The sequence below is a fragment of the Bombus pyrosoma genome, linkage group LG2 (assembly GCF_014825855.1).
Source record: "Bombus pyrosoma isolate SC7728 linkage group LG2, ASM1482585v1, whole genome shotgun sequence".
NCBI classification, from domain to species: domain Eukaryota; kingdom Metazoa; phylum Arthropoda; class Insecta; order Hymenoptera; family Apidae; genus Bombus; species Bombus pyrosoma.
The window spans coordinates 2215118-2239157 of record NC_057771.1 but is presented as its reverse complement, the minus strand read 5'-3'; the positions used below and the strand labels follow the sequence as shown (position 1 = coordinate 2239157).

The 24040-nt window shown below is 29.6% G+C and overlaps 6 protein-coding genes and 1 pseudogene across 10 annotated transcripts in view; 4 read left to right on the top strand and 3 right to left on the bottom strand.

Moving 5' to 3' along the window:
- Positions 1 to 938: 938 nt before the first annotated feature.
- Positions 939 to 2084, top strand: LOC122577625. Its single transcript, XM_043749041.1, has 3 exons — positions 939 to 1223; positions 1315 to 1449; positions 1545 to 2084. Exons 1-3 carry the CDS (start codon positions 1169 to 1171, stop codon positions 1835 to 1837), a joined length of 483 nt encoding a protein of 160 aa, XP_043604976.1. The 5' UTR covers positions 939 to 1168; the 3' UTR covers positions 1838 to 2084.
- Positions 2085 to 2798: 714 nt separating this feature from the next.
- Positions 2799 to 3806, bottom strand: LOC122573656 (annotated as a pseudogene).
- Positions 3807 to 5267: 1461 nt separating this feature from the next.
- On the top strand, positions 5268 to 6368 carry LOC122577623 (protein lethal(2)essential for life-like). Its single transcript, XM_043749038.1, has one exon. The coding sequence runs from the start codon at positions 5419 to 5421 to the stop codon at positions 6001 to 6003; it is 585 nt and encodes a 194-aa protein (XP_043604973.1). The 5' UTR covers positions 5268 to 5418; the 3' UTR covers positions 6004 to 6368.
- A 1663-nt stretch (positions 6369 to 8031) lies between these two features.
- On the bottom strand, positions 8032 to 9030 carry LOC122577624 (protein lethal(2)essential for life-like). 2 transcript variants are annotated; one of them, XM_043749040.1, is made up of 3 exons: positions 8756 to 9030; positions 8591 to 8722; positions 8032 to 8384 (listed from the first exon to the last, which is right to left on the bottom strand). In XM_043749040.1, exons 1-3 carry the CDS (start codon positions 8910 to 8912, stop codon positions 8137 to 8139), a joined length of 537 nt encoding a protein of 178 aa, XP_043604975.1. In that variant the 5' UTR covers positions 8913 to 9030; the 3' UTR covers positions 8032 to 8136. The 2 variants fall into 2 exon arrangements, with proteins under 2 accessions (XP_043604975.1, XP_043604974.1); XM_043749039.1 differs by having other exon boundaries at positions 8591 to 9030.
- A 1750-nt stretch (positions 9031 to 10780) lies between these two features.
- LOC122577621 (protein lethal(2)essential for life-like) lies at positions 10781 to 11793 on the top strand. Its single transcript, XM_043749035.1, has 2 exons — positions 10781 to 10880; positions 10961 to 11793. Exons 1-2 carry the CDS (start codon positions 10810 to 10812, stop codon positions 11577 to 11579), a joined length of 690 nt encoding a protein of 229 aa, XP_043604970.1. The 5' UTR covers positions 10781 to 10809; the 3' UTR covers positions 11580 to 11793.
- A 5111-nt stretch (positions 11794 to 16904) lies between these two features.
- On the top strand, positions 16905 to 17807 carry LOC122577622 (protein lethal(2)essential for life-like). The gene has a single exon (XM_043749037.1). The coding sequence runs from the start codon at positions 17020 to 17022 to the stop codon at positions 17653 to 17655; it is 636 nt and encodes a 211-aa protein (XP_043604972.1). The 5' UTR covers positions 16905 to 17019; the 3' UTR covers positions 17656 to 17807.
- A 1452-nt stretch (positions 17808 to 19259) lies between these two features.
- LOC122577620 (thyroid receptor-interacting protein 11-like) overlaps positions 19260 to 24040 on the bottom strand; it is a 44963-nt gene continuing 40182 nt past the window's right edge. For all 4 annotated transcript variants that reach the window (XM_043749031.1, XM_043749032.1, XM_043749033.1 and 1 more), the window contains 6 exons: positions 23789 to 23892; positions 23589 to 23688; positions 20373 to 20454; positions 20025 to 20214; positions 19603 to 19698; positions 19260 to 19528 (listed from right to left, as the gene is read on the bottom strand). In XM_043749031.1, coding sequence (XP_043604966.1) covers positions 19376 to 19528; positions 19603 to 19698; positions 20025 to 20214; positions 20373 to 20454; positions 23589 to 23688; positions 23789 to 23892 — 725 coding nt within the window. In that variant the 3' untranslated portion in view covers positions 19260 to 19375. The remainder of the gene's footprint in view (positions 19529 to 19602; positions 19699 to 20024; positions 20215 to 20372; positions 20455 to 23588; positions 23689 to 23788; positions 23893 to 24040) is intronic.

Here is a 24040-nt window from a genome sequence, read left to right as displayed (position 1 = left end):
CTTACGCTTTTATATGTTTTTCACACAAATATTTTTCTGTTTCCAAGCATTTCGTACGTTGATTCTACTCATAGATATTTCTTATAGAATTTGAAGGAATTTAAGAAAAATCCATTGTTCAAAACGATCATTGCTGAGAGAATTACATACATATATTCTACGGACAGTAAGTCATATAGAAAACTTTAGTTCCAATTTAAATCAGTCTTGTACTGAATCGATAACGTCGCATGTGATAGAAAAATGATAAGGAGCAAATGACCTCTATAACGTGAGATACGAAAATGCATTGCATATTGTATATCATGTCTATTCTGCACCTCGTCGGTATAGACCTGTAATTCACTGCACGAAAATATAAGCAGATCTCGACATTCACTAGGGAAAACCATCTGAAAATTGAGTAATGAAAAATCAACATGGAAGACAACAAGGTTCTCGTTTTTACGAGGCAGACAGAGATGAGTAAAGTGTCTCTGTCTCTGTCTGAACACTCATGATATCTATATATATATACACATACATGTGTTGCGCATGCGCAGAACGAGACCTTTCTTGTCTTCCATGTTGATTTTGCACGACTCAATCTTTAGACGATTTCTCCTATGTTTCCGGTTTAGGAGTGTTCAAACCTGTTTACGTAACCATGACCGATACTTCAATTGTCAATTGACTTCAAAATTAATTGACTTCTGTCAATTAATTAATTAATTAACGAAGAAATATTGTAACAAAATAAAATAGTATTGGCTTAAAACAAATAATTATTAAAAATATTATAGTTTCATATATGATACAATAATTTAAATACAATAATTTTAAAGAAAATATACTGAAAATAAAAAGCCACCAGGTGTAAGCTATACATAAAATCACTAGAATCTTACAAGAAGTGTCACTGTATCACCAACAGAGCCACCAACATATATCCTAGGTCTAGGTTAACAGAATATATCATGTACATATACATACAGAATACGTAAAGATGTTAAGAAAGTAAAGCTAGCATCAGTAAATATTATTGTTGGCGTTATTCCAGTAACATTTAAGATACTTGTTATATATTATTGTATTACATATCATAGATTAGCGTCAAAGTAATAAATCTATCAATTTGATATCGAAAACGCATTAGATCGAAAATTTTCGTATCAATTACATTACAAAAATGAATAAACGAATGTTTCTTATTGCTGTCTTATTGACTGTACTTGTTAATAAAGGTAAAATTAAATCAATTAAATTTAACATTGTCTAAAGAGGATGGTTAATCTAGTTTTTGATATTATTTTTGTAATATACATTATATTTTAGGAGACAGCTTATACTGCTACAGATGCAATAGTAATCAACCTGGGTGTGGCACTCCTTTAAATTGGTTATGGTACTGGGGAGAAACTTGTCCAGAATATGATGATAAATGTATAAAAATCATTGAGAGAAAAGGAGGTAATTTCTGTTTCATATATGTATCGTATTCTTAGATACAACTAAAAATAAATTTATTATTAATATATTAATTATATTTCTAATATATATTTCAGCTGAAACCATGATAACACGTGATTGTTTAAGTTCTGTTCGTAGCTTTAGAAAAGATATTCCAGCTGATCGGTATGAAGGTTGCCGACCAGCTGCAAAAGATGTTCAATTAGGACACTATGTAAATAATTCTATTTGGCAATTAGATATTCATAGAGACTATTATGATGAAGTAACATGGTGTTTTTGTTACTTTGACCATAGATGTAACAATGCTGATAGTATTACTGTATCAACAGTATTATTACTTTTGGGTATCATAATACAACAATTTGCAACACAAAATGTGTTCTGAATATTAAATTTGTACCATAAATTTATTGGCTCTTTTGAAAAATTAAATTCAGTCTATTTACTTCGATTAGCATTTGCATGCAATAAATCTAAGTAGTAAATTGCTGTATATAGTGTAAATAATCATTTAAATATGAAGAGTAACTATTTTTATATGTAAAACATATAGGTTGCTGTCTTTTTAAATAGCCAATCAGGAAAAATTAGATGTTTTTATAATTACATTTTATATAAAATATTTTATGTAAGATTCCATCCATTTTTGAAAAAAAAACTGCCTTTTAAACGTATATTTAATAAAGCAAGTGTTAACTTTTATATTTTTATATTTTTATCACATATATGATAAATGTATATAATGAATTGTATCAAAACTTTAATAAAATTGATATTTTATAAATGTGTTGTATTAATTTATGAAAATTATCAAGGTATAAATTACACTTTAAATATGATTTATGTTTAAGGGAAGGGAAGGGGAATTTAAAAATTCATAGTTATACAAAAAGAGTAGCTTTATTTTTTAAAAAATGCTTTATAACAGATAAATCTTAAATAGTACATGAAAATGTAACAATAGGGAAAATTGAGCGGTTCAGTGCAAGAGGGAGCTATGCCACAAAAGGTGGAAAAAGTTTTTATCAATTTTGAAATTTCTTGGAATTTCTTGGAATTTCTTCCTTCTTATTATCCGTTCATATATAACCACATAGCAAAATTCCTACCTGCGCTGTGATTTTTTATATAACTGAAATAGTTTTTATGTAGTTACTTTTTAAATCCAATTTTCACATTTAGGCATATAGAAAATAAAATAAAAAATACAACATTATGCCAGATACATTACTTTCATATTAATAAGTTTAAATTAAAAAATTGTAATCTTAATTATGCAATTTCTATTGAAACAAATTTTCATGAAAGTCTTTATATCTCAATACTACAATTGTGGCATAGCTACCTCTTACACTGGACCTCCTCCCAATTTATTTTATATATACATATTTTTATAACTAGCTTGGCACTTATTTAAAATATACAGATTCAAATTATGATTATATGAAAAGGGTAAGGAACTAAACAAAACAGGAATGTCTAACTATTTTATTGACTAGCACAAAACAAATAAAGGTGCTTTAAACTTATGTAGCGGATTAAATCACACAATACTGTAAAAGAATAGGCATTTGTCACCATAATCCAATCAATTTTACATTAAGCTATTTTCTTAAGCAACCTTTACTATATGTTCTTGTTCTCTCTGTGGTACAGAGTTCTTCTGAACTTGATTTTTCTTTAGTATTTCAGCTAGATTTGAATCTTTCTCAAAGATGGTTGCCCTGTAATTTTAACTCTTATGATTCTTTCATGCTTTGATTGTGGATCAAATTCCTTCCTTGGTGCAGTAATCATCAAGACTCCATCAGAAGACAAACTTGATTTTAATTGATTGATATTGCATTGTTCTGGCACAAGGTATTTTCGTATTGCCTCGAGATAAATCCATGCTCATCTTGTCTTTCTTCATGTTCGTCTTCAACCGCTACATTCCCTCCCACAACCTTTACAGTTACTTCTTCTGGGTAACATGAAATTTATTTTTATCAGCTTGTATAGTAGATATTCCGCTAGATTTGCAATCTACGTCTCTCTCATATGGCTGGAATCTTTAAAAACCTCGGCAGAGAGATCTTATCACCAAAACGTCAGCATTCTAAAGAACTAAAGACATTGGCAAATCAGAATTTAATGGAAGTCCGAAATGTTGATAAAAAATACATTGGGATATCTCCAAACCTTCCCACTAGTTGGAGAATAGCATTGGTAGTAGAAACATTGTTCCACTTCTATTTTAACCTTTAAAATATAATCTTGCCACTTCAAATTTTTACTTCCTTTTCTTGATATGTAAGAGATTTAATAATTGCACTCACTCTTACTCTTTGAATACAATAAATATTTGAATACATACATATTTATATACGCCAACAAGTGCTAAAGACTAACACTGAGATTACCGAGGACTAAGAGTTTCTTTCAAATTCAATCGAAGTTACGCGCGAATACATATATACATGGCTCGAAAACATACTGGGGGGGGGGGGGCAGTAATCGACAAATGTATAGAATTTTCTGGAAATCGAATTTTCCAGGCACAAAAAAAGAAAGAATTAACATGTAGGAAAACACGATGACTCAGTATATGTGACGTCTGACTGAAATGTGTATAATTTTAAATAATATAAGAAATATTTAAAAGTATTGTCACTGTCACTTCAATGACTGAAAGGGCGCGAACATTTTATAATGTGCGATTAGCAATACAAATTAAAGGCTGCGAGTTCGAACCTTCGTGTATCTTCTATATTGATATTACATATGACATTTGATACTCTTGTATACAATATATGTAAAGCCTTTAATTTATGTCATTGTTAATCGCATCACAAAAATTGTGTTATATGTAACTTATTATGCTATAAATGCTATCAAATATTATTCTGATAAATACATAATTAAAAAGACACGAATTCTCTATCTCCATTATGTAATTTTTGGACAATAGTCTATTATATCTTTAATTATTATTAAGAGTCCCACCTGGAAATTAACCGCTTTTTACATTCTATTGACAGCTCCGTTGAATGAAGTTCCATTACAAACGTTTTTAAAGGAATGTTCCAAATCCAGTGTTCCTTAATTTTAGGCTAACGCTTACAACGCGTATCAAATGAGAACAAATTAACATTCAAAATAAATCAAATTAATGAAATTAAACTTATTAATACACAACAGTTATTAAGTTTTATGAATTAAAAAAATTTTGTTTAACAAGAACATCTTAAATAAGTAATTAATTACTAATATATATTCTTTTTAAAACAAGTATATTTATATGAAAATATACAAAATTTTAATAATTTCTCAATTTTCCATAACACACTATTCTAATATCAAATTAGATGTAGGACAAAATATGAAGAATTATGTCATTTTCAGGAAAATCATTTTTTATAGTAGGGAAACAAACCTAAAAAGGTGTTTTGTAATAGAATTTCTATACCTGACTTCAAAACTGTTTACGATTTCAAAAAAATGAAAAATGTTTACAAAAGTAAAGCAAAAATCATAATTTTCTATTGCAGGAATAGTCTATAAATTCTAGAAAATTTTTATCAAAACATATTTTACTTTTTCTATACTTTGATATACATTCTAATATGTAAATATACATATAAACTTTTGGGTCGATATAGGTTATTAGCGTGATTGTATGTATGTATAATATTGTATACATACAATATATAATATGTATTACTTATGTTATCTGTGAGTACATACATACATACAGTGCTCGATAGTCGGACAGTTCTCGAAGTCTCCTGAAACGTTGTGACTACTTATGCCCTGCGCATACTCGCAGATAAATACAGCCAGTGGACCACACCTTCGTCAGTGTTTCGTTAGCAACTAAGCAGTGAAGATCGCGAGTTTGAATGAATTTAACAAAATTTCATTGAACAAGAGTATCCTGTTACATATCTTTGTACATTACCATTAATCAAATTAAATCGTCGCAAAATGTCTTTGGCACCATTGCTGTTTTCTGACTGGTGGGAAACTTTGGATCGCCCGCATCGTCTGCCAGATCAGAATTTTGGATTGGGTCTCTACCCGGAACAATTAATAATGCCAAATCGATTGGGATTATATCTACAACCACGAAAAAGGAATACTTACGTTAGCAGACCATGGACTGAACTATTCCATAACAACGACAGAGGCACCTCGACTGTTCAAGCAGACAAGGACAAGTTCCAAGTCGTGCTCGATGTTCAACAATTTGAACCAAACGAAATTGACGTTAAGGTTGTCGATAAGTTTGTCATCGTTACCGCAAAACATGAAGAGAAGCGCGACGAACATGGCTGGATTTCTCGTCAATTTGTTAGAAAATATCTGATTCCGGAACAATGTGACATTGATCAAGTCACATCGCAGTTATCGGCAGATGGTGTCCTTAGTATTAACGCTCCAAGGAAGGATCAAAAAAACGTAGAAAACGAACGAGTAATAAAGATAGAGCAGACTGGTAAGCCAGCAATGCAAACGAAGCCACCTAAGCGGCAACAACAGAAGCAAACTGAAGAAAAAGAAGAGAATTAAAAGTTCCATTATTATCATATTCTATCTCTAATGGTAAAGTTCTACCATTTATTATATTTCCTATTTAATATAACAATCGTGTATTTATCGTTCGATATAAACTAAAACGAACAACATTGTTATATGCTTGTTGTTGCATTTACTTTAATTATTATATGAATATTAATTAATAATATATGAATATTGTTAATAATAATTAATAAGTTATTAATAGCTAATTATGTTAATAAGTATTGCGAGTAAGTACTTCATTTTTCGTTTCGTGATACGCATTATTTTCATAAACATGTGAATGTAATACGCATTATCTGCAAGTATGTAAAATTTATATATTTTTTTGTTAATAAATTTGTAAGTAAATACTATATCAGTCTCACGAGTTTTACTTTTTAATTGTTATTACCTTAATTCTATCTTCAATCCTAAAATAATACAATTTTTAAAAGAGGTGCACTTCTCTTTATTTTTTATGAAAGCCTTTGGTTTCTTATGCATTTTTATATTTTCTAAGGTCATAAGTAATTGTGAAGAAATTTTATAATAAAATAGTGTTTTTTATCTTTATCCGTAAAAAATGATAGGTAACGATAAGCAACTAACTCGTCATTCTCTGTGATGTTTTATTGGCTTTATTTATTTAACAAATAAATTAGAAATGTAATCTATCTTGCATTTAACACTATATTATACTATGGAATGCTGGAAATTTATATCAATATCTTTTGTTAGCAAATATAAAAATATACTGAATGAAATAAACTTTCTGTTACATTACATAACAAACATTGTAGTTTATTATTATATTATTATATTATATTATATATTATATATATTATATCATTATAGTATTAGTTTAGTAACAAAAAGAAGCAATGTTTGACACCAACACGAACTTCTTGCTTGAAAGAAATTTCGATGCTTAATGACTTTGTTGTTTCCAAAATGGAGAAACATAACCAAGTTACTGTTATATGTATATATACTTCTGCAATGTGTGAATACCAATCAATAAGATGTGAAGCATAAGTTTAACGAAATCTGGTATAACTTTGATGTTACGACATAGTTGGATGCCATAACATATTCCTATTACCTATAATATTATCTGATTTAATTTCATTCCACACAAAAATTTATTTTTCCTTACTGTTAAGTTTGAATCTTCCATAATAGTTGAAAAGATTAATTACACTGTCCAAGCGAATATAAGGAATATAAGTGATACAGGTGGCTAAGAAACATTACACAGTTTGTATAATATATGTACGTAGATGTATTATTTATTCATACACAATCTTCAAATTCTTAATGCACATTAAAAAAAATATTTTCATAAATATCTGCATACACTAAAAAACAGAGAAAAATACTATATATATATATATTTGTATATAGAATTCATGTATTCATATATATATATATATGTCGGATTCACATTATGATTAGGGTTGGGGTTAAAGGACGTGAAACGAATCTTCGTTATGGTTAGACTTTGTCGTTATGCAATAGAGAAGGTATTGACTAATGCAAACACGATTGTTACAGATATCGTCAAGTAACCATGGTAATTAGATACTCGAGACGCTAGTGACAATGATTCTAGGTTCGATAACGAATCCACGGTCAACAGGATAACTCTTTATTAAACGTAAAATACTTTAATACGCAAACACGTTTAATGGGACGCTCTGTATATACTTCTCGATGTGTAACTCTTCAAGGCGATCGCACGAATAATAGACTGATGGAAATTTTTTCCTTCCTTTACGATTGCGTTCGTTTGTTATATTATATACTGGTCCGAAGCTTCGAGAAGGTTCCAATCGCCGTTGCTAGGCAATCTCTGCTTGGAGTTTGATTGTTAATACAACGTGTGTCCCATTATATTGACATCTCCGAGGAAAAATGTCCATCCCGTGATCGCGGCTACGTTCGGCGACCAGTTGTGTCACCTCGAACCCAATCCCACTATCACAAGTCTCGAACAAATACAATTGGATTGAATGACAATTGTTTAATTACGGCTATAGTAGAATTTAGATTACAATATTACGGGATTTTTCCCATAGTTCCAAACGGGAGGCTCTAGTGTCCTTCCATCTCCGACATATATATATACAAAATCGATTGCTTTTATTGCTTTTGCTTTATTTTCAGAAGTTCGTCGTCTTCCATCGCTTTTCCCGTTTGTTCGATTTTAATGGTTTTTTCTCGCTTGCTTTCAGCAATTTCTGGCCTTAATGGTGCTGTTATTGTTAAAATACCATCTGTAGACAAAGTACTCATAGCCCTTTCAGGATCATACTGATCTGGTATTAAATATTTTTTAACGAAATGTCTGGAGACTAGACCGTGATCGTCTGCTCTGTTTTCGTGTTTTCCTGTAAAAATAACATTCTATAAACCTCTTAATATACAACAGTATCGTAACAATTATTAATAATTGTAGCTAATTTTTGTAAGACTCGTTAGCAGTCACTTCTATAGATGCTAATATTATATCATAAAAGGGATAAACGATATACAACTTTCTTTTTAACATTTTTAAATTCGGGATATTAATTAAATGTATCTTAAAGACACTTACCCTCTACAATAATGAAATTGTCAACGACTTTTACACCGACTTCTTCTGGTTTGAATTGTTGTACGTCGAGAATTACCCGAAATCTGTCCTTATCATTTTTCATTATGGACCATCCACATTCTTCGTCTCGTTCCCAATTTATCAATGGTCGATAGTAACTGTATGGAAATGATTTAAATGATGGTCTTTCAAATACTGAAGAAAAAAGTTGATCCGGTTGTAATCCTCTGCGAAAATGCTGATCAAATAAATGGTGTGGTTGCTCCAACACTTCCCACCAGTAGGAGAACAATCTTGGAATTAATGCCATTCCCCTTCTCATTTTTCAATTCTTCTGTTTATCGATATTTCTATGAAGATAGAATTAACTTTGCAAGTGAAGCAAGAACACGTGCGTATTCCTTGCTCGATCTCTGTATACTGACAGCGCATGCCGGCAACCCAATGCTATATATACTCAATGTGAGCTTTGCACATGCAAGGATAATAAAAACGGCAGTCAAATTTTTTTCACGAAAATTCTGAAAACTTCTATCAAAATATAGGTTGATCAATATTTCGATCGATTTAATAACTTATAGTAATTAATAACATAAATAGAAGTGTTGATAGCGAAAAGTAAAGTATTTTTACTTAAAACATTTTGGCGCGAAATAAATGGTAGATTTCATGTACGTATTTTGTTTTACATAATTTAATATCGTCTAATGCATCTTTCTGTAAATATTCCTAAAATAATCTTGTGCTGCCTATTCAAAACTTCTGATAAATTGCATCAACCTAGTTCGTTACACTTAGTTAGTTAAAGTTCGGTAATGTTGCATCAGCTTTGTGATCTCTATATGACAAAGACATATATTCTTATTATATTTAAAAATGAAAATATTAATTAACGAACCGAATAATGATTCATGCGTATATTTGTATATACATATTATAATAGTACATAAACATGTATAGAGAGGTATGTATAATATAATGTTGAATATATTATTGAACAAAGTAAATGAAATTAGTTACGTAAATTTTGTAACGTACATTGTCAAATTGTTGTTTCTCATTTAACAGACATAATTTTTAAACTATAAGATAATATTTCATGTTATTGTAATAAATTCTTTTTACATGAATTATACCATGTTTGATATATTGTTTCATATTTTTAAATTAATATCATTATTTATTTAAATTTGACATTCTCATCGTACATGTGATGCTAATGGCTACTCGTATCGATTTTCTGAAGGAATTCTTAAAGGAGACACTGACCACGCACAATGTTGTGCAACGTTTGTACATATGTACATTATGTCCGTTTCAAATATCTACAAGTAATTATTTCAGTATCAGAAATGCGAAAAAATGTTTTAGATAAAAGTTATATGGTATCAAGAGGGACATTTCACGATGACTTTTGACCTTGAAATAACGTTAGAGAGTTTGATGAGGGTCACGTTTAAGCTTTCAAAGACTTCTATATTTTTTTATTGCATATTCTTATAGCTCATATTATGCTATATTTTATGTTTCATTCACATAATACATACTGCAATTACCATTAAGAACATTTTCTAACATGAACAGAAAATTAATTAGTTAATATTATTAATAATAGAATGCACTTATTTTATGTAACTTAGCCACATGCGATAAAATAGCATAATTTTATACTTATTATATTGAGATATTTTAGTAATCTGGTGCGGGGATCTTCGACAAAATTTCACCACATGCTGGTTAACTCAGAAATTTTAAATTACAATCAAAACGTCACTATTTTGCAGTTGAACTATATCCTATTTTATTGATTGTATATATGTACCTACATTACATCTATTGATCACACCCAAAATTGCATCTATTATTTTTAGTTTTTTATTTCAAAACATCCTTAAAAAATATTTTGCCTTCTAGTTAATTCTTCAGTTAATTTTTTTATGTTCTTTAATAATTCAATTTTATTTGCACAAAGGTATTCTTTTACTGAAATGATAGTGAAATTGTTGATAGTAAAAGAATATAATTTAAAAACTATTATTGATGGATTTGGCACTACTTATATAGAATTATCTGAGGTTGAATATTAAGGCTAAAAAGATATTGGATTCGAGTCATTTGTATAATTATCCATCTATTTTTTCAAGCCTTAACAAATTTTGTTTTGCGCGTGCTTGCAAATTTTCTAGACGCTTGTCCGTTCGATTGGAGCGCTTCTCTACATGCTACGGTCATGTTGGAAAATACTGCAGTCTGTTCTGAACAGTGATCGTATTAGTGCATCTATCACAAGGTGATCAAATATTGAGATTATAATAATATTAAATCACGAAAAATTGAAGAACCTCAATTAATCTAATTTACTTGAATTAGTCAGAAATCTACGAACCTAATGTCTCTGGAACAATTATTTTATCCCAATTGGTGGGAAAATTTGGAGCGTGCTCATCGTATTTTAGATCAAAATTTGCTCCTTGGAATTAGTCCAGAAATTCTGTTTCCAAAAATTATGCGTATGTACGATTTTGTACAACGTAAACCGGGTTTAAAGTCTCCGATGAAATACTACAGGCTATGCGATGAACTGCGTAAAGGAGAAGGGGGTGTATCAACCGTGCTGGCTAACAGAGACAAATTCCATGTGGATTTAGACGTGCAGCAATTCGCACCCGAAGAAATCAATGTTAAAGTCGTAGATCGTTTTGTCACTGTTGAAGCAAGTCATGAAGAAAGGGAAGATGAACATGGTTGGATCTCCAGACAGTTTACGAGGAAATACATAATTCCAGAACAGTGCGATATCGATCAAGTTTCCTCGAAACTTTCATCGGACGGCATTCTTTCGATCATTGTACCACGAAAGCAAAAATTAACTTCGGATAGCGGAAGGGTGATTAACATCGAGCTGACTGGTAAACCGTCTGTATGCGACATACAGAAAGAAGGAAACGAAGAAAACAAGGACAAGGAGGGGGAGGCGCAGGAAAATTAAAGCCCAGCATCGAGTGATATACCGACTTCTTTTTACCTTATTCTTCGATACTATTTGTAGCTCCTATCGCGAGTATTTATTTGGTGTTTATACCAGCCAAATGCTTTGAGCAAATTTATTTAGATATGTAAATAACTTTTCATGAGTATAAATCTACTTTAAATATATGTACTGATATAATTGGATGAAAAAAATATATATATTTTTAAAAATATATCCTGATTTGTATTATTGGAATGAATATTCATTAAATTACATGTACTGGAATTAATAAGTTGTCCTATGTAACATATGTGTGAAAGTATGAAAGTATGTAAGCAAGTACCTCAACTGCTGTATGTGCTTTGCAGGCAACAGATAAGATATTATGTTGAGATTCATTTTATTTTAAAGGTAATGTAAGTAGGCCTATCCGATAAAATCTAAGTAGGGAAGCAGAAAACGTAAGGAAAACAGATTTTATTTTTATATCAGTTATTTGAAGGAAGCAATTGGAAATGATAATTTCGTTTAAAATTTTAATTATCTTTAAACGAACTATTAGTTGTTCTACTCAATCAATATTATGTAAACTGTAAAAAATATTAACAGTAATACCAATTTTAGATGTATCTGTATTAGGAAATTACCGAATAGGAAATCATATTCTACCAAATAGTGTAATATTTTCATGATGAATAGAGACTGTATTTATGATATCTGCATATCTATGTATGTATGTGTGGTAGGTGTAAAAGAAGGTTAGGTTCAAACATTAATGATAATTTAGCTGACGATGCTGTTGATGATGTTGTTAGCCGGAAATATAGAACAATTATGCTTTTTGTATAGAGCTCTTAGCGAACTGCGTGTTCTTAAAATTTGCCAATAAAATGCATAAAGTTAAAATAAAAAGAATACAAATAATTAGGTATGGTATTTATTGATCTAAAGTTTACATATTAATCGATCTGAGGTTAGACTGCCGTCTTATGCTTACAAGTATCCGCAGTATCCTGTATAAGTATCTGAGTCAAATTTTAGTCCAAAGAAACTTTCTAGCTAGATCTCGTCCTATCTCACCGGAATTTCACTAATCCGTCCCGATCCCATAAACTTAGGTACCCGCACACTTCTAATTGTAAGATAAAGAAGTATTTTGTTTTATTCTTTCCTGCCTTACTAAGAAGTATATTAGAATGAAATTAAATAATTACAAGATATATAAACGTTGTTTTGTATTTTAATCGCGTTAAATTTCATTAAAATGGTTTTGTAAACTAAATTAAAAACATTTGTATTTGTCTTTTTGTAAATATAAAATAGAACGATAACTACATCGTCGTTAACACTACTACTTTTGATATTAATGAGCGTCAAAAATGATAACACACCTAATTAAAACTAAAACATACATTTTCATGGATTTTACATACGTATATTATACACTTAAACATAAATGACTTATATTGCTTTTCTTACTATCTAAAATTTTCAAAGAATTCGAAACTGCTCGTGACTAATCGTAAGTTCATGACAAAGCATATCAAATATATACACATATCAAGTTTATGACTCATAACAAGTAACTTCTGTGTGTATTGCGTAATAAATTCGATTGCACGAAATGTACAATCATACAAAATACGTATAAATTCTACGTATTTTGTGAATAGGCAATCGATTTCGAGTCTAAATGTTTCTGAACCCTTGTGCATTAAAGAACCAGTTCATGGATCATTAAGGCTATGAGCTGTATTTACATCATATTGCGCAAGTGTGCTATGTAGGACTGATATTTGATAAAAAGACGACGGTAATATGGGAAATCTAGTGTTTTCCACGGTCTTCTTGAATGTGTGGTGGTAATATATATTCCCATCACTTTCGCTAGTGCATAACGAATACAGACGTAGTATAAAGTTGTAGAAAGAAAACTGCTTGGCTGCCACCGGTTGATTCATGTGTGAACGATGTATCAGTACTACGGCATAATCAGTTGCAAGTAAATCAACAATAATTCATATTTATTGCACAATGTTAATGTTTTCCTAACCTACTAGTGCTTAACAATTAATGTTAACATTAATCCCATAGAATAAACATTCTAATAATTTCCTAGTAGGTGAAACATTTAAATTACTTATATTCGAAAAGTGCGGGAACATTCCTAAATCAAATGTAAACAACATTGCGAGTTTACATTGAAAATAATCACGCAATGCCGCTAATACCGATGTTTTTCAACTGGTGGGAAGATCCAGACCGATCTCATCGCTCCTGAGATCAGCATTTTGGCACGACGGTGGATGCAGATGATCTTTTCAATGATCTTGATCTTCTAAACGCAGAAGTTTTGGTCTGTCGACCGCATAGATGCGGCAAAAGACATTATCATCGTCATCATCATCGTCATCACGAGAACAGCAACACAAAATTCACAACAGCAACATTATCGTGGTAGAAAAGGCAATGTTAAAACTGTATAAATCATTTTCATCATTTATTTCTTAATTATCCATTTCATTTATTTCTTTTTATTAAATGTTATAAGACAACGCTTGTACATTATGTGTAAATGTAAGTATTAAAAATATAAACTCTGCATTATTGTTATCTTTAAGAAATAAACTATTCTTCTTGACTTAAACAACATTAGTTTCTTTACTTCTTCCCCTCCCATTTGTTAAATATTTAATACTAGATTTAGTGAAGAATATGCAATGTTTATTCGCGCTATTTAATAAATCATACAGAAAATTAGTCAATACCCAGAAAAACTACCTTTCCTCCGATTTTGATGATTTTAAAATATGCTGTACAGCTTAACATTTTGAACAATTTTACATATCCTATACATATAACCGGCGGTTGCCCTTAATTTTGCAGGCATTTACAAAAAATTGTTGATACCATTATGGTGGATTTTGCTTATAATTGTGCATATGCATAGTAGCATATGCGTTAGTATTGGTTGCCGCATATATATAAACCTGTATAAACTCTAAACAAAAGACAAGAATTAGATTTGAATTAGATATTATTTTATCCAACCGTCACACTACATCATGAGGCGGCCGGCATCCAAACTGACGCAAACACTGCCATGGACGTACAATTATAGACAGAATTCACTGTAGTGATACCAGCAGCTTTTTGCGAATATCTCGAAAGCTGAATCTAACCGCTGGTTATATGTGTAGGAAAAAGTTGTTTAAAGTATAGCATATTTTATAACAAATTTCAAAATCATCCAAATAGGAGAAAAGGCAATTTTTCTGCAGTTTAGCTTATTTATTTATGTTAAATAACTTTCCACTAGTCATATTGCAATATTATATAATAAAATATATTCAATAATATTCTAATATAAAGTATTTAAAAAATGCTAAATACATTCAAATATAAAGCTTTTAATTTCATTTATCTAAATTACCTCTGAAAGACGCATTTCATAGTATGAAACAATTAAGAACATTTAATGAAGAAGATACATGAGAAAAAATACTTCTCTCCATATTTCTAAAATACTACATATATATTTTAAAAATATTTTTCGATCAAATTAGAAACTTACTTTTATATAAAATCCATAAATTTATTAATATAATTATTTATTATTTAAAAATACTTTAATTTGCATCTAGAAGCATGTAGAATGTTTCAGAGTACACTAACTTGTGATAAGCTACATTAAGCTGTATTATATGAGCTTGCAGCACATACATTACATATATACATACATGTAAGTTAGCAGCTTTTAGAAGCACTGAAAAACATCGGTTTCATACCGTACAAGAATAGTCTACAAACACGTAGTAAATAAAACGTTTATAATTAGACATCTTGTAGTACGTTGTGTTTTGTATACAATTTTATTGTTTTTGAAGTAAGAAAGTACAGCTTGAAAAAAGAAAAATCGCAATTCCTCAAGTACTATCTTAATTTTTTAAATTTGGATTATTTTGAGTAATAGTAATAATTTTTAATAAATAATAATATTTTATGTAGATATTTACAAATCAATATAGATAGTTGTGAAGTTATGTACTATAGTTAACGTTTAATTTGAATTATTGAGATATATATATATAATGTTATATTTACAAACTACGTTGTATATACATATGTACATATCAGAGCACGTCAAGAATATATGTGTTATAATAGAATATATTTAAAATATAATTTGACTAATAAACTTTTAAATATCACCTTAACAGTATCAAGGCCATATTTTTAGCCAGGTCATGTGAATTTCTTCTTTATTTTCAAGATTTTTACAATCTTACAACGAATGAGATTTAAAGTTGAATCATTTTGATCGATAATACGTTCAATAGTAATGACAAAATTCTGTCAATATATAAATATATATATATTTAAAATACAAAACCATGTTTAATATTTATAAAATGTAATTAATGGATTTCGATAAGTTCTTGAAACATTGATTATTTTTTTCTTCAAACATTTTACATCTTTTTATGTCTTGTAGGTGTATGATACATCTTTTCAACATTCTATTTAAGTATATATATATACCTTTATAAATACACGCTAAATGATCGATACAATTGCTGATAGATAAATCTAGAATAACACTTTTTATAAAATCATTAAACTATTAATAGATAGTCACCTGCGATGACCAACTCTTATTAAAACATCGTAGATTTTGGCACACAATTGCATTTATATATGAGTCATAAGACCAAAATTGCACTGATTAGTGTGCACAAATGTCGCTAATTGCATCTGGATAATATATATCTGGATGTTTCCATAGAATCATGTAATTTATTGAAAAATCAATAAGTATGACAATATATATTTATTATCTGCATTATTTGCGATTGATACTGATAATGATAAAGTTAAAAATGTGATAAACTGATTGATTTTTAGAAAATATTTTGTAAATGTAAAGTTTCATTGGAGTACGATTTAAATACTATAAAATTCATGCATTCCAATTATGATATCCATAAATTCTTATGTAACTAGGAAGATTATAATAATAAAATAATCGAATAACACTTCCTTCTGAAGTAAAATCTTTCAGACATATATGTTACTTTTGTATAAACAAAAATACTAACTTTCGCTAGGTGTACGGCTATGCATAAAAGATCCTTTTAATTATCATATTTGTACTTACTATATGTATAAAATTATTCTATAGACACCTAGGAACAATATCTATATGTAAAAGTATCTTTGTAGATAAGTAGAATAGAGAATTTTCTCGAAACTTCCTAACTCTGAATCTCGAATGTTCTGGATACTCCATCCGCCATGTACAGCTGGCAGAGGGCAGCTATAAATACGCGCGTTCCGAGCCATCGAAACAGTATACTACAAACAGTTGAACTGTGAACGTCAAAAGTGAATTACTGTGAAGATATCTGCAACTGAATACGTTATTTAACGTATATAGATACCAAGTAATTCTGTCAAAATGTCTCTGATACCGTTGCTGTTCTCTGACTGGTGGGAAGAATTGGACCGTCCACACCGACTCCTCGATCAGAATTTTGGTTTGGGGTTGTATCCTGAGCAATTATTGAATCCAAGCATCCTCGATCAATACATCTTACCCATTCGAGATCGAAGATTGAGAAGCCCACTGATGTACTACAGACCATGGGGTGAACTCCTGCGAAAAGGCGAAGGAGGAGGTACATCTACGGTAAAAGCGGATAAGGACAAGTTCCAGGTAATTTTAGATGTTCAGCAATTTAAACCGGAAGAAATCAACGTCAAAATCGTTGGCAATTCTGTGATCGTCGAGGGAAAGCACGAAGAGAAACAAGACGAGCATGGTTGGATCTCGAGACAGTTTACCAGGAAATATTTGATTCCTGAGCAATGCGATGTCGATCAAGTAACATCTAGTCTGTCGTCTGATGGTGTACTCAGTATCACTGCGCCTAGAAAGGACGAACCGAAGATCCAAAACGAAAGAACTGTTACTATTGAGCAGACGGGTAAACCAGCGTTAAGGGAAGCAGAAGAAAAGGAAATGAAGGAGGAAGAGAAGAAGCAGGAAGAGAAAAAGCAGGAAGAGAAGGTGGACGAGAAGAAAGAAAAATAAAGTCTAAAAAATGTGTTAAATTATTAATACATGTTCTTCTGTTTGTGTTCTGTTCCGTTTTTATACATGTCAAAGCGCATTTTGTCATGTAATTTGATTTTTGTACTATAAGTTAAGATTTTTTTTTAAATAAAATGTTCGATAAAATATAATTTCGAGTCTCTTTCTATATATGTATATATATAAACTTATCTATATTTTTCATATTTAATCCTTGCTTTCTAAATTGTTAGTTTGTAAAATGCCTATGTAAAACATATGAAAATTAAAGTATTAGTTTTCAAGTTAATTGTTATTTATTTTAGTTATTCAAAAATATGAGAGGATTACTTTAAATTGCACTATTAGCTTATAGATATTAACATTAGAACATTATTGTTAAAATAATTTGTTCTACATACATAGTTGTAAAAAACTGCTATTAAATTGTAAAAATTATGTATAATAATTGAAAATTATCGAACAATAACCATTAAAATACAACTTTTATAAGCTCATATTGTATACATATGTCGTATAGATGAAATTTAATAAAAAAAAGTATTGAAAAATAAATTATAAAATGCAACAATAATTTTTACGCTACATTTAGGTGTTAATGTGTCCATATTTAAAACATTTCAATATAAATAAACTGTAAAATCTAATAGAAGTAAGTAATATACAAAGATTGTATATTTGTAACTCTTACTAAAAGTTTTAGCCAATACAATTACAATATCATGTATTTATATGTAATATTAATTTATAATTTATTATTTATTGCTAGCCCACCACTTTGTTTTTTTTAAATATACATAGTTTATATACAATTAATGTAAATTGACTGAAGTAGCTTAAATATTTTATCTCAGAGCATTATAATGTTTAAGATTATAAAGATATAAATAAAAGTTGTAGTTAGTGCCTATCAAGTTCTAAATTAGATTATATCAAATTTAATATAATCTTTGCAAATAACATAAAAAAAGTATGACCAAGTCCAATAATGCAAATATATTCTATTTACTATTTTATTCGTTGTACAATTTGAGATAAAAAATTTTGTGTCTTCATATTTTTGATGAAACGGTGTAATTACGGATTATTTTGAATTGACAAAATTTTCATTTTACATTAATTATGACATATCTTTACCAATCTACATTTCTTAATCATTGTCAAGAAACAGAAAAATTGAATTTTTTAATTCACATTAAACATTTCTGTTGCAAGCACCATGAATTACTACATATAATTTTTACTAGACTTTATCAAGTAAGATTTTTTAAAAATATTTAGATTATTTTTTACACTAAAAAATCGATGTTTTAAAGAAATAGTGCATTATCGTAACTAACAACTAATTGATAAATTTATTAAAAACAACGTTTTTTTTTATAAAAGAATAATAGAATTAATCTCGTAATTAGACTGCGGATATTTATGCAAATTCACACTTTAATGAGGATAACTAAAAGACTAGGATCTATGTAGAGATTTGTTTGACCTAAATGTTATAATAAGCACTGTATTTTGGATATTTTATATATGTTCATTCTATGTATTCTTGAATCTTTAAATTTGCCATAAATGCATAACAATCCGCAATCTACCAATAATCATTTCTTTTCTTTACTTTTATTAAGTGGAACTTGGTAAACAAATGTCTTCTTTAAACATTGCTTTCTGCTACAGTCTTAGAATTTACAAAGCATAAAATATACCAGAATTATTAATATCAGCTGTCCTTCAATACTTCTTTCAAAATAGATCCTGTATTTCTGGCTGGGATAAAATCCGGGAATGTTGGTAAATTTACATTGGAAAGTAACGAAGTAGATTGTGTTGATGACGTAGAATGTTGCCTACTATGACCAGGTCGTGGTAATGGCTAGGAAAAAAAATAGTCCAATGGAAAACATCACATATATGTATAAACAAGAAACAAAGAAATACTGTCCTTACCGATGTTTGAATTGGTAATGCTGGTAACTGTGGCTTAGGTTTCGATTCGTTTTCTAGAAATCTAATAAATGCTGCTGACAAAGACGCTTCTTGATCCTAAATAATATAATTATTTCATTTCTATATCATATTTCATATTTTTTTTATAAAAATATTTATTTAATTATGTATATTTATACGTAAGTGTGTGTATGATCAGAGAGGAAATTTTCTCTCTGGTATGATCGATGTTATGTACCGTATATGCATAACCAGCGCCAAATAATTCGGTATCTCGATATCTCGCAATAGTAATTTATAAGACCCGCGAATATATGTATCATGGAATGGAGAATAATATTAAACTTATTTGATGTATTTGTTAATGAGTAATCTTGTATTGTGCAGTGCAAAAACCTGTTTTAAAAGAAAAATTAATTTACCTTATTAGGAACGGTAGATCCACCAGTTAAACGAGAAAACCAGCTATTTTGCCCGATTGTATTACTCAACCCTGCTTTATCCTTCTCTGTTTCATTGAAATCCAAAATTGTGGAAAACACTCTAAGCACCGAAGACTTATCTGCTGCCGACGAGGACAGGTAACCCAATAAGAGGTTTTTAATGAGAGTCCTGAAAAGTGAATGTTTTATTTACAATTAAAGAAAATCTGTTTTACGATAATTTTATACGAAACAATAGATAAATTTAAATTTAGAGATATAACTAAAGTTTGAAATTCTAATTCTCTCTACAAAAAATATTCATAGATGTATGAAATAAATACTAACTTATCAATTTTTCCCTCTCCACTTTGCTTTGCCTCTTCTATCCTGTGATCAGCAGTATTTACAAGATTTGTTAACCGGTCCACTAGAAATATATGACAAACCATGTAAGAAAGGGAGTGATAGAAAAAAGATCATTAAATGTCAGAAAATAATTATTATAATATTCTGAGTTAATCGTGAAAGGGAGTAACGGAAAAGAAATCATTAAATATCGCAAAATAATTTTTACAATATTTTGAATCAATTATATGTTTAAAAATGTAATTTCAGTAGAATTATTAACTGCTTAAGGAAAAGTTTAGCATGTTGGATGTTTCATTTCTAGACATGTGCATTCCAGCGTTGTAAAGTTGGCGGATTTGGAGGTTGAAAAGACATGAGCGTAAGTATAACACAAGTACTGGTTGTCTGAATATCACACCAGTACCTGATGTAATACTCACACCCATGTCTTAGTTGCTCATGCTGCATTCTTCATTTGTCATGCCATACTAGCAAACTATGACGCATGCCACTAGAAGTAAGAAAGCTATATTAATATAATAAGTAATTTAGTATGTTACAATACATTACATTAAAGTACAATAGCTATTCTAATATGATTTCATTATAATTATTTATAAAAAAACGATCGTGTACTTTATTTTACAAATTAATATAATTTGCAATGGCTACACTAATTTTACCTCTGGCAATTTACTCTGACAAAAATTAAATAAATTACAATTCTAGTAGTATTAATGATTAAAGGTAAAATAAAAAAAATGTACGTCATACATAGTGGAATGAAAACGTTTAACTACATTTTTTCATCCTTGTAGGATAATGGTAACGGGTGGGAAACCCCACGAGGTAATATGAGCTTTTACAATTCACACGCTCACAGTTACCGCATGAGATTACCCACACTAACGCTACCAAATTTTATGTTTATATAGATCTGTTTATGTATTACGTATTATTTCAACATATGTACATGTATGACTAAATGTCTTAATTTATTTGTGATGTATTTGAATACCATACTTAACTTTCAAGCTACAGTGGAAACTAGAGAAATACGTGGTTCACTTGTATTTCGTTTACAGATTATAGTTATAGTTTACAGATTATAGTTACAGATTACAGTTATAAAAATACATATATCATCATACATTACTACTATTACTTAATGTGATGGTTGCAGTAGTATTCTAAATTCATGGTCATCAGTATTGTTTCTTAAGAATTAAGAGATTACAATATTATACAACTCTCATACTATGTGTGCACCAACATTCCAGTTGTATAAATTGAAAAAATAAATTAGCTATCGAATGTAGATGTAATGTATATATAAAAAGAGCGTTTAACAATATTGATATAGTCCTCGATGATATAAACAAAAAATTATGACATAAATTAGATTAGAAAATATAATTTACACATAAATGAAAAGAAACCATACAACAAATCTTTTTACTTTTGCGCCCTTGCTATCTAACAATATTTTATATGTTAGTATATAGGAATTTATAAGTAGAAAAACAGGAGAAGGTACCAGCACCAGTGGCAATGCATGAGCCAACGAAGATGTGATTTAGTGCGCTAAGGCGATTGTCCAGTTCGTAGCCGGATACCAGCAAGAATCCTGGGCTATTGTCAAAATCCCAGAATTACCAGCTGATATTTGACTACATCACCGGATTGTTTACGTGTTTGCTTTCTGCAGATTAGTCACAGGTCACACTCAAACTGATGATAATAGAGTGAGATTTAACCATTTCACCAGTGCATAAATTATAATTAGAACATGTGTGATATTTTGTGTATAGGCAAGCTATTATAGCACCAGATTCTTTTGCATAAAAAAACCGCATGTGCTTTTCTACTTTATGTAGAAACGGGATTTTAAGGATCAATATACATATTGTTGATCAAATGCATTATACCGATACTTTAGTCCGATATTAATACTTTTTGTATTCTTCATTGCATATGGTCAGTAATGATACAAAATTTGTGCGATTATACAGGGTGGTTTGTAATTGGTGGTACAAGCGGAAAGGGGGTGATACTACGCGAAAAAAGAAGCCGAAAATGTAGAATAAAAATTTTTCGTTTGAGGCTTTGTTTTCGAGAAAATCGACTTTGAATTTTCAACTTTTGAACTTTTTTTCAAAAGAACCATATTCGCCGAGGGTTCGTTCTGCTCTTTGAATAACACGTCTGTCAGGATGTCGACGATTTGGATACCGGTGTCTGTAATGATCAGCTGCGGCTGATGCGTTACCACCACACATAAAAGTCGGATAGTAAGTTAAAGGAAAACACTTTGGTCATTGGAAGTGTTTATCAACATAACGTTAGTCGAGACAACGATCTACAGTGAGATCCGTTAAAACGAGACGTGATAAAGTGCACGCGTACCGAACGAAAATTCAAAGTCAATTTTCTCGAAAACAAAGCTTGAAACGAAAAATTTTTATTTTATATTTTCGACTTCTTCTTTCGCGTAGAATCACCCCCTTTCCGCTTGTACCTCTAGTTACAAACCACCCTGTATATTTATTATTTTGCATATTAGTAAAAAGTTAGAACATGCTAGAAAATATTTATAAATTTAATCTAGGTACAATACAGTTCGTAAAATCTAAATCATATGAGAATAATTCATTTAAAAAATTTAAATATAAGCATATTTTAAAGTGTAAATAAAAATAAAATACTTCATATAAAAAAATTAATATGAAAATTAGGGAATTATTCTCAATATTTAGCATTGATGTTACATAGCAATATATATTGCAAATTTTAATAATTAAATAATACCAAGCTTTATTCTACCTAAGAAATTTAGATATTTAATTACAATACATTTAGTTTCTTGATACTTGAAACTTTACTTTGTAAATTACATTAGAAACCACATGTAAAAATCCCGAATATTCCACACCGAAGAAGCACATGTGCACGTTATTTCCTCATATTTAACAATAATTTTTAAAAACTATATTATCTAACGTTTCTCAAAATTAATTACGTCGAATGTATGTATTGATTTTTTGTGAATTTGGAAATATGAATTTTCTTTGTGAACGTATAAAAATTGTGTAAAATTGCTATCAATAAATAATGATTGAAGAATTAATTGCAAAAAATTCTAATCATGCGAAATATAAAAGAAACAAGATGCAGGCGAAAGTAATATTTTGTAGTAATAATAGAATCGAGTACCTTCTTGGTTTAGCTGTTCGATTCGTTCTGTTTTTTTATCGAGTTGTTCGCTTAATCTGGACGCTGCTTGTAAGCATTCTTTAGCTTCAGCTAATTGTTCCTATTAATAATTATTAAAAAATTATATATTACTCTATTAACTATTAGATAAACAATTTTTTTTAATATTTATGTATAAATATACAATTATATAAGTATACCTTAAGAATTGTGACATCTTTGGCCAACTCCTCTTGTTTTTTATGGGATTCGATTAGTTTAGATTGAATTCTCTCAGTTGTCGCTATGATATCTTTTTCCTTATCTAAAAATTATAAATGAAAATTATTATCGAGTTTCAATTAATAATAATAATAGCAACAACAACAACAGCAACAATAATAATAGCAACAACAACAACAATAATAATCGATAATTTCGTATAAGACACGTTGTGCACAGAGATTATGAAA

Bases quoted from the DNA above. Each gene is read 5' to 3' on its own strand.
- LOC122577625 (XM_043749041.1), top strand. From the start codon at position 1,169: ATGAATAAACGAATGTTTCTTATTGCTGTCTTATTGACTGTACTTGTT. The intron at 1,224-1,314 runs GTAAAATTAAAT...ATTATATTTTAG, and splicing joins GACTGTACTTGTTAATAAAG to GAGACAGCTTATACTGCTAC. The intron at 1,450-1,544 runs GTAATTTCTGTT...TATATATTTCAG, and splicing joins AATCATTGAGAGAAAAGGAG to CTGAAACCATGATAACACGT.
- LOC122577623 (XM_043749038.1), top strand. From the start codon at position 5,419: ATGTCTTTGGCACCATTGCTGTTTTCTGACTGGTGGGAAACTTTGGAT.
- LOC122577624 (XM_043749039.1), bottom strand. From the start codon at position 8,912: ATGAGAAGGGGAATGGCATTAATTCCAAGATTGTTCTCCTACTGGTGG. The intron at 8,385-8,590 runs GTAAGTGTCTTT...TTATTTTTACAG, and splicing joins CAATTTCATTATTGTAGAGG to GAAAACACGAAAACAGAGCA.
- LOC122577621 (XM_043749035.1), top strand. From the start codon at position 10,810: ATGCTACGGTCATGTTGGAAAATACTGCAGTCTGTTCTGAACAGTGAT. The intron at 10,881-10,960 runs GTGATCAAATAT...TACTTGAATTAG, and splicing joins ATTAGTGCATCTATCACAAG to TCAGAAATCTACGAACCTAA.
- LOC122577622 (XM_043749037.1), top strand. From the start codon at position 17,020: ATGTCTCTGATACCGTTGCTGTTCTCTGACTGGTGGGAAGAATTGGAC.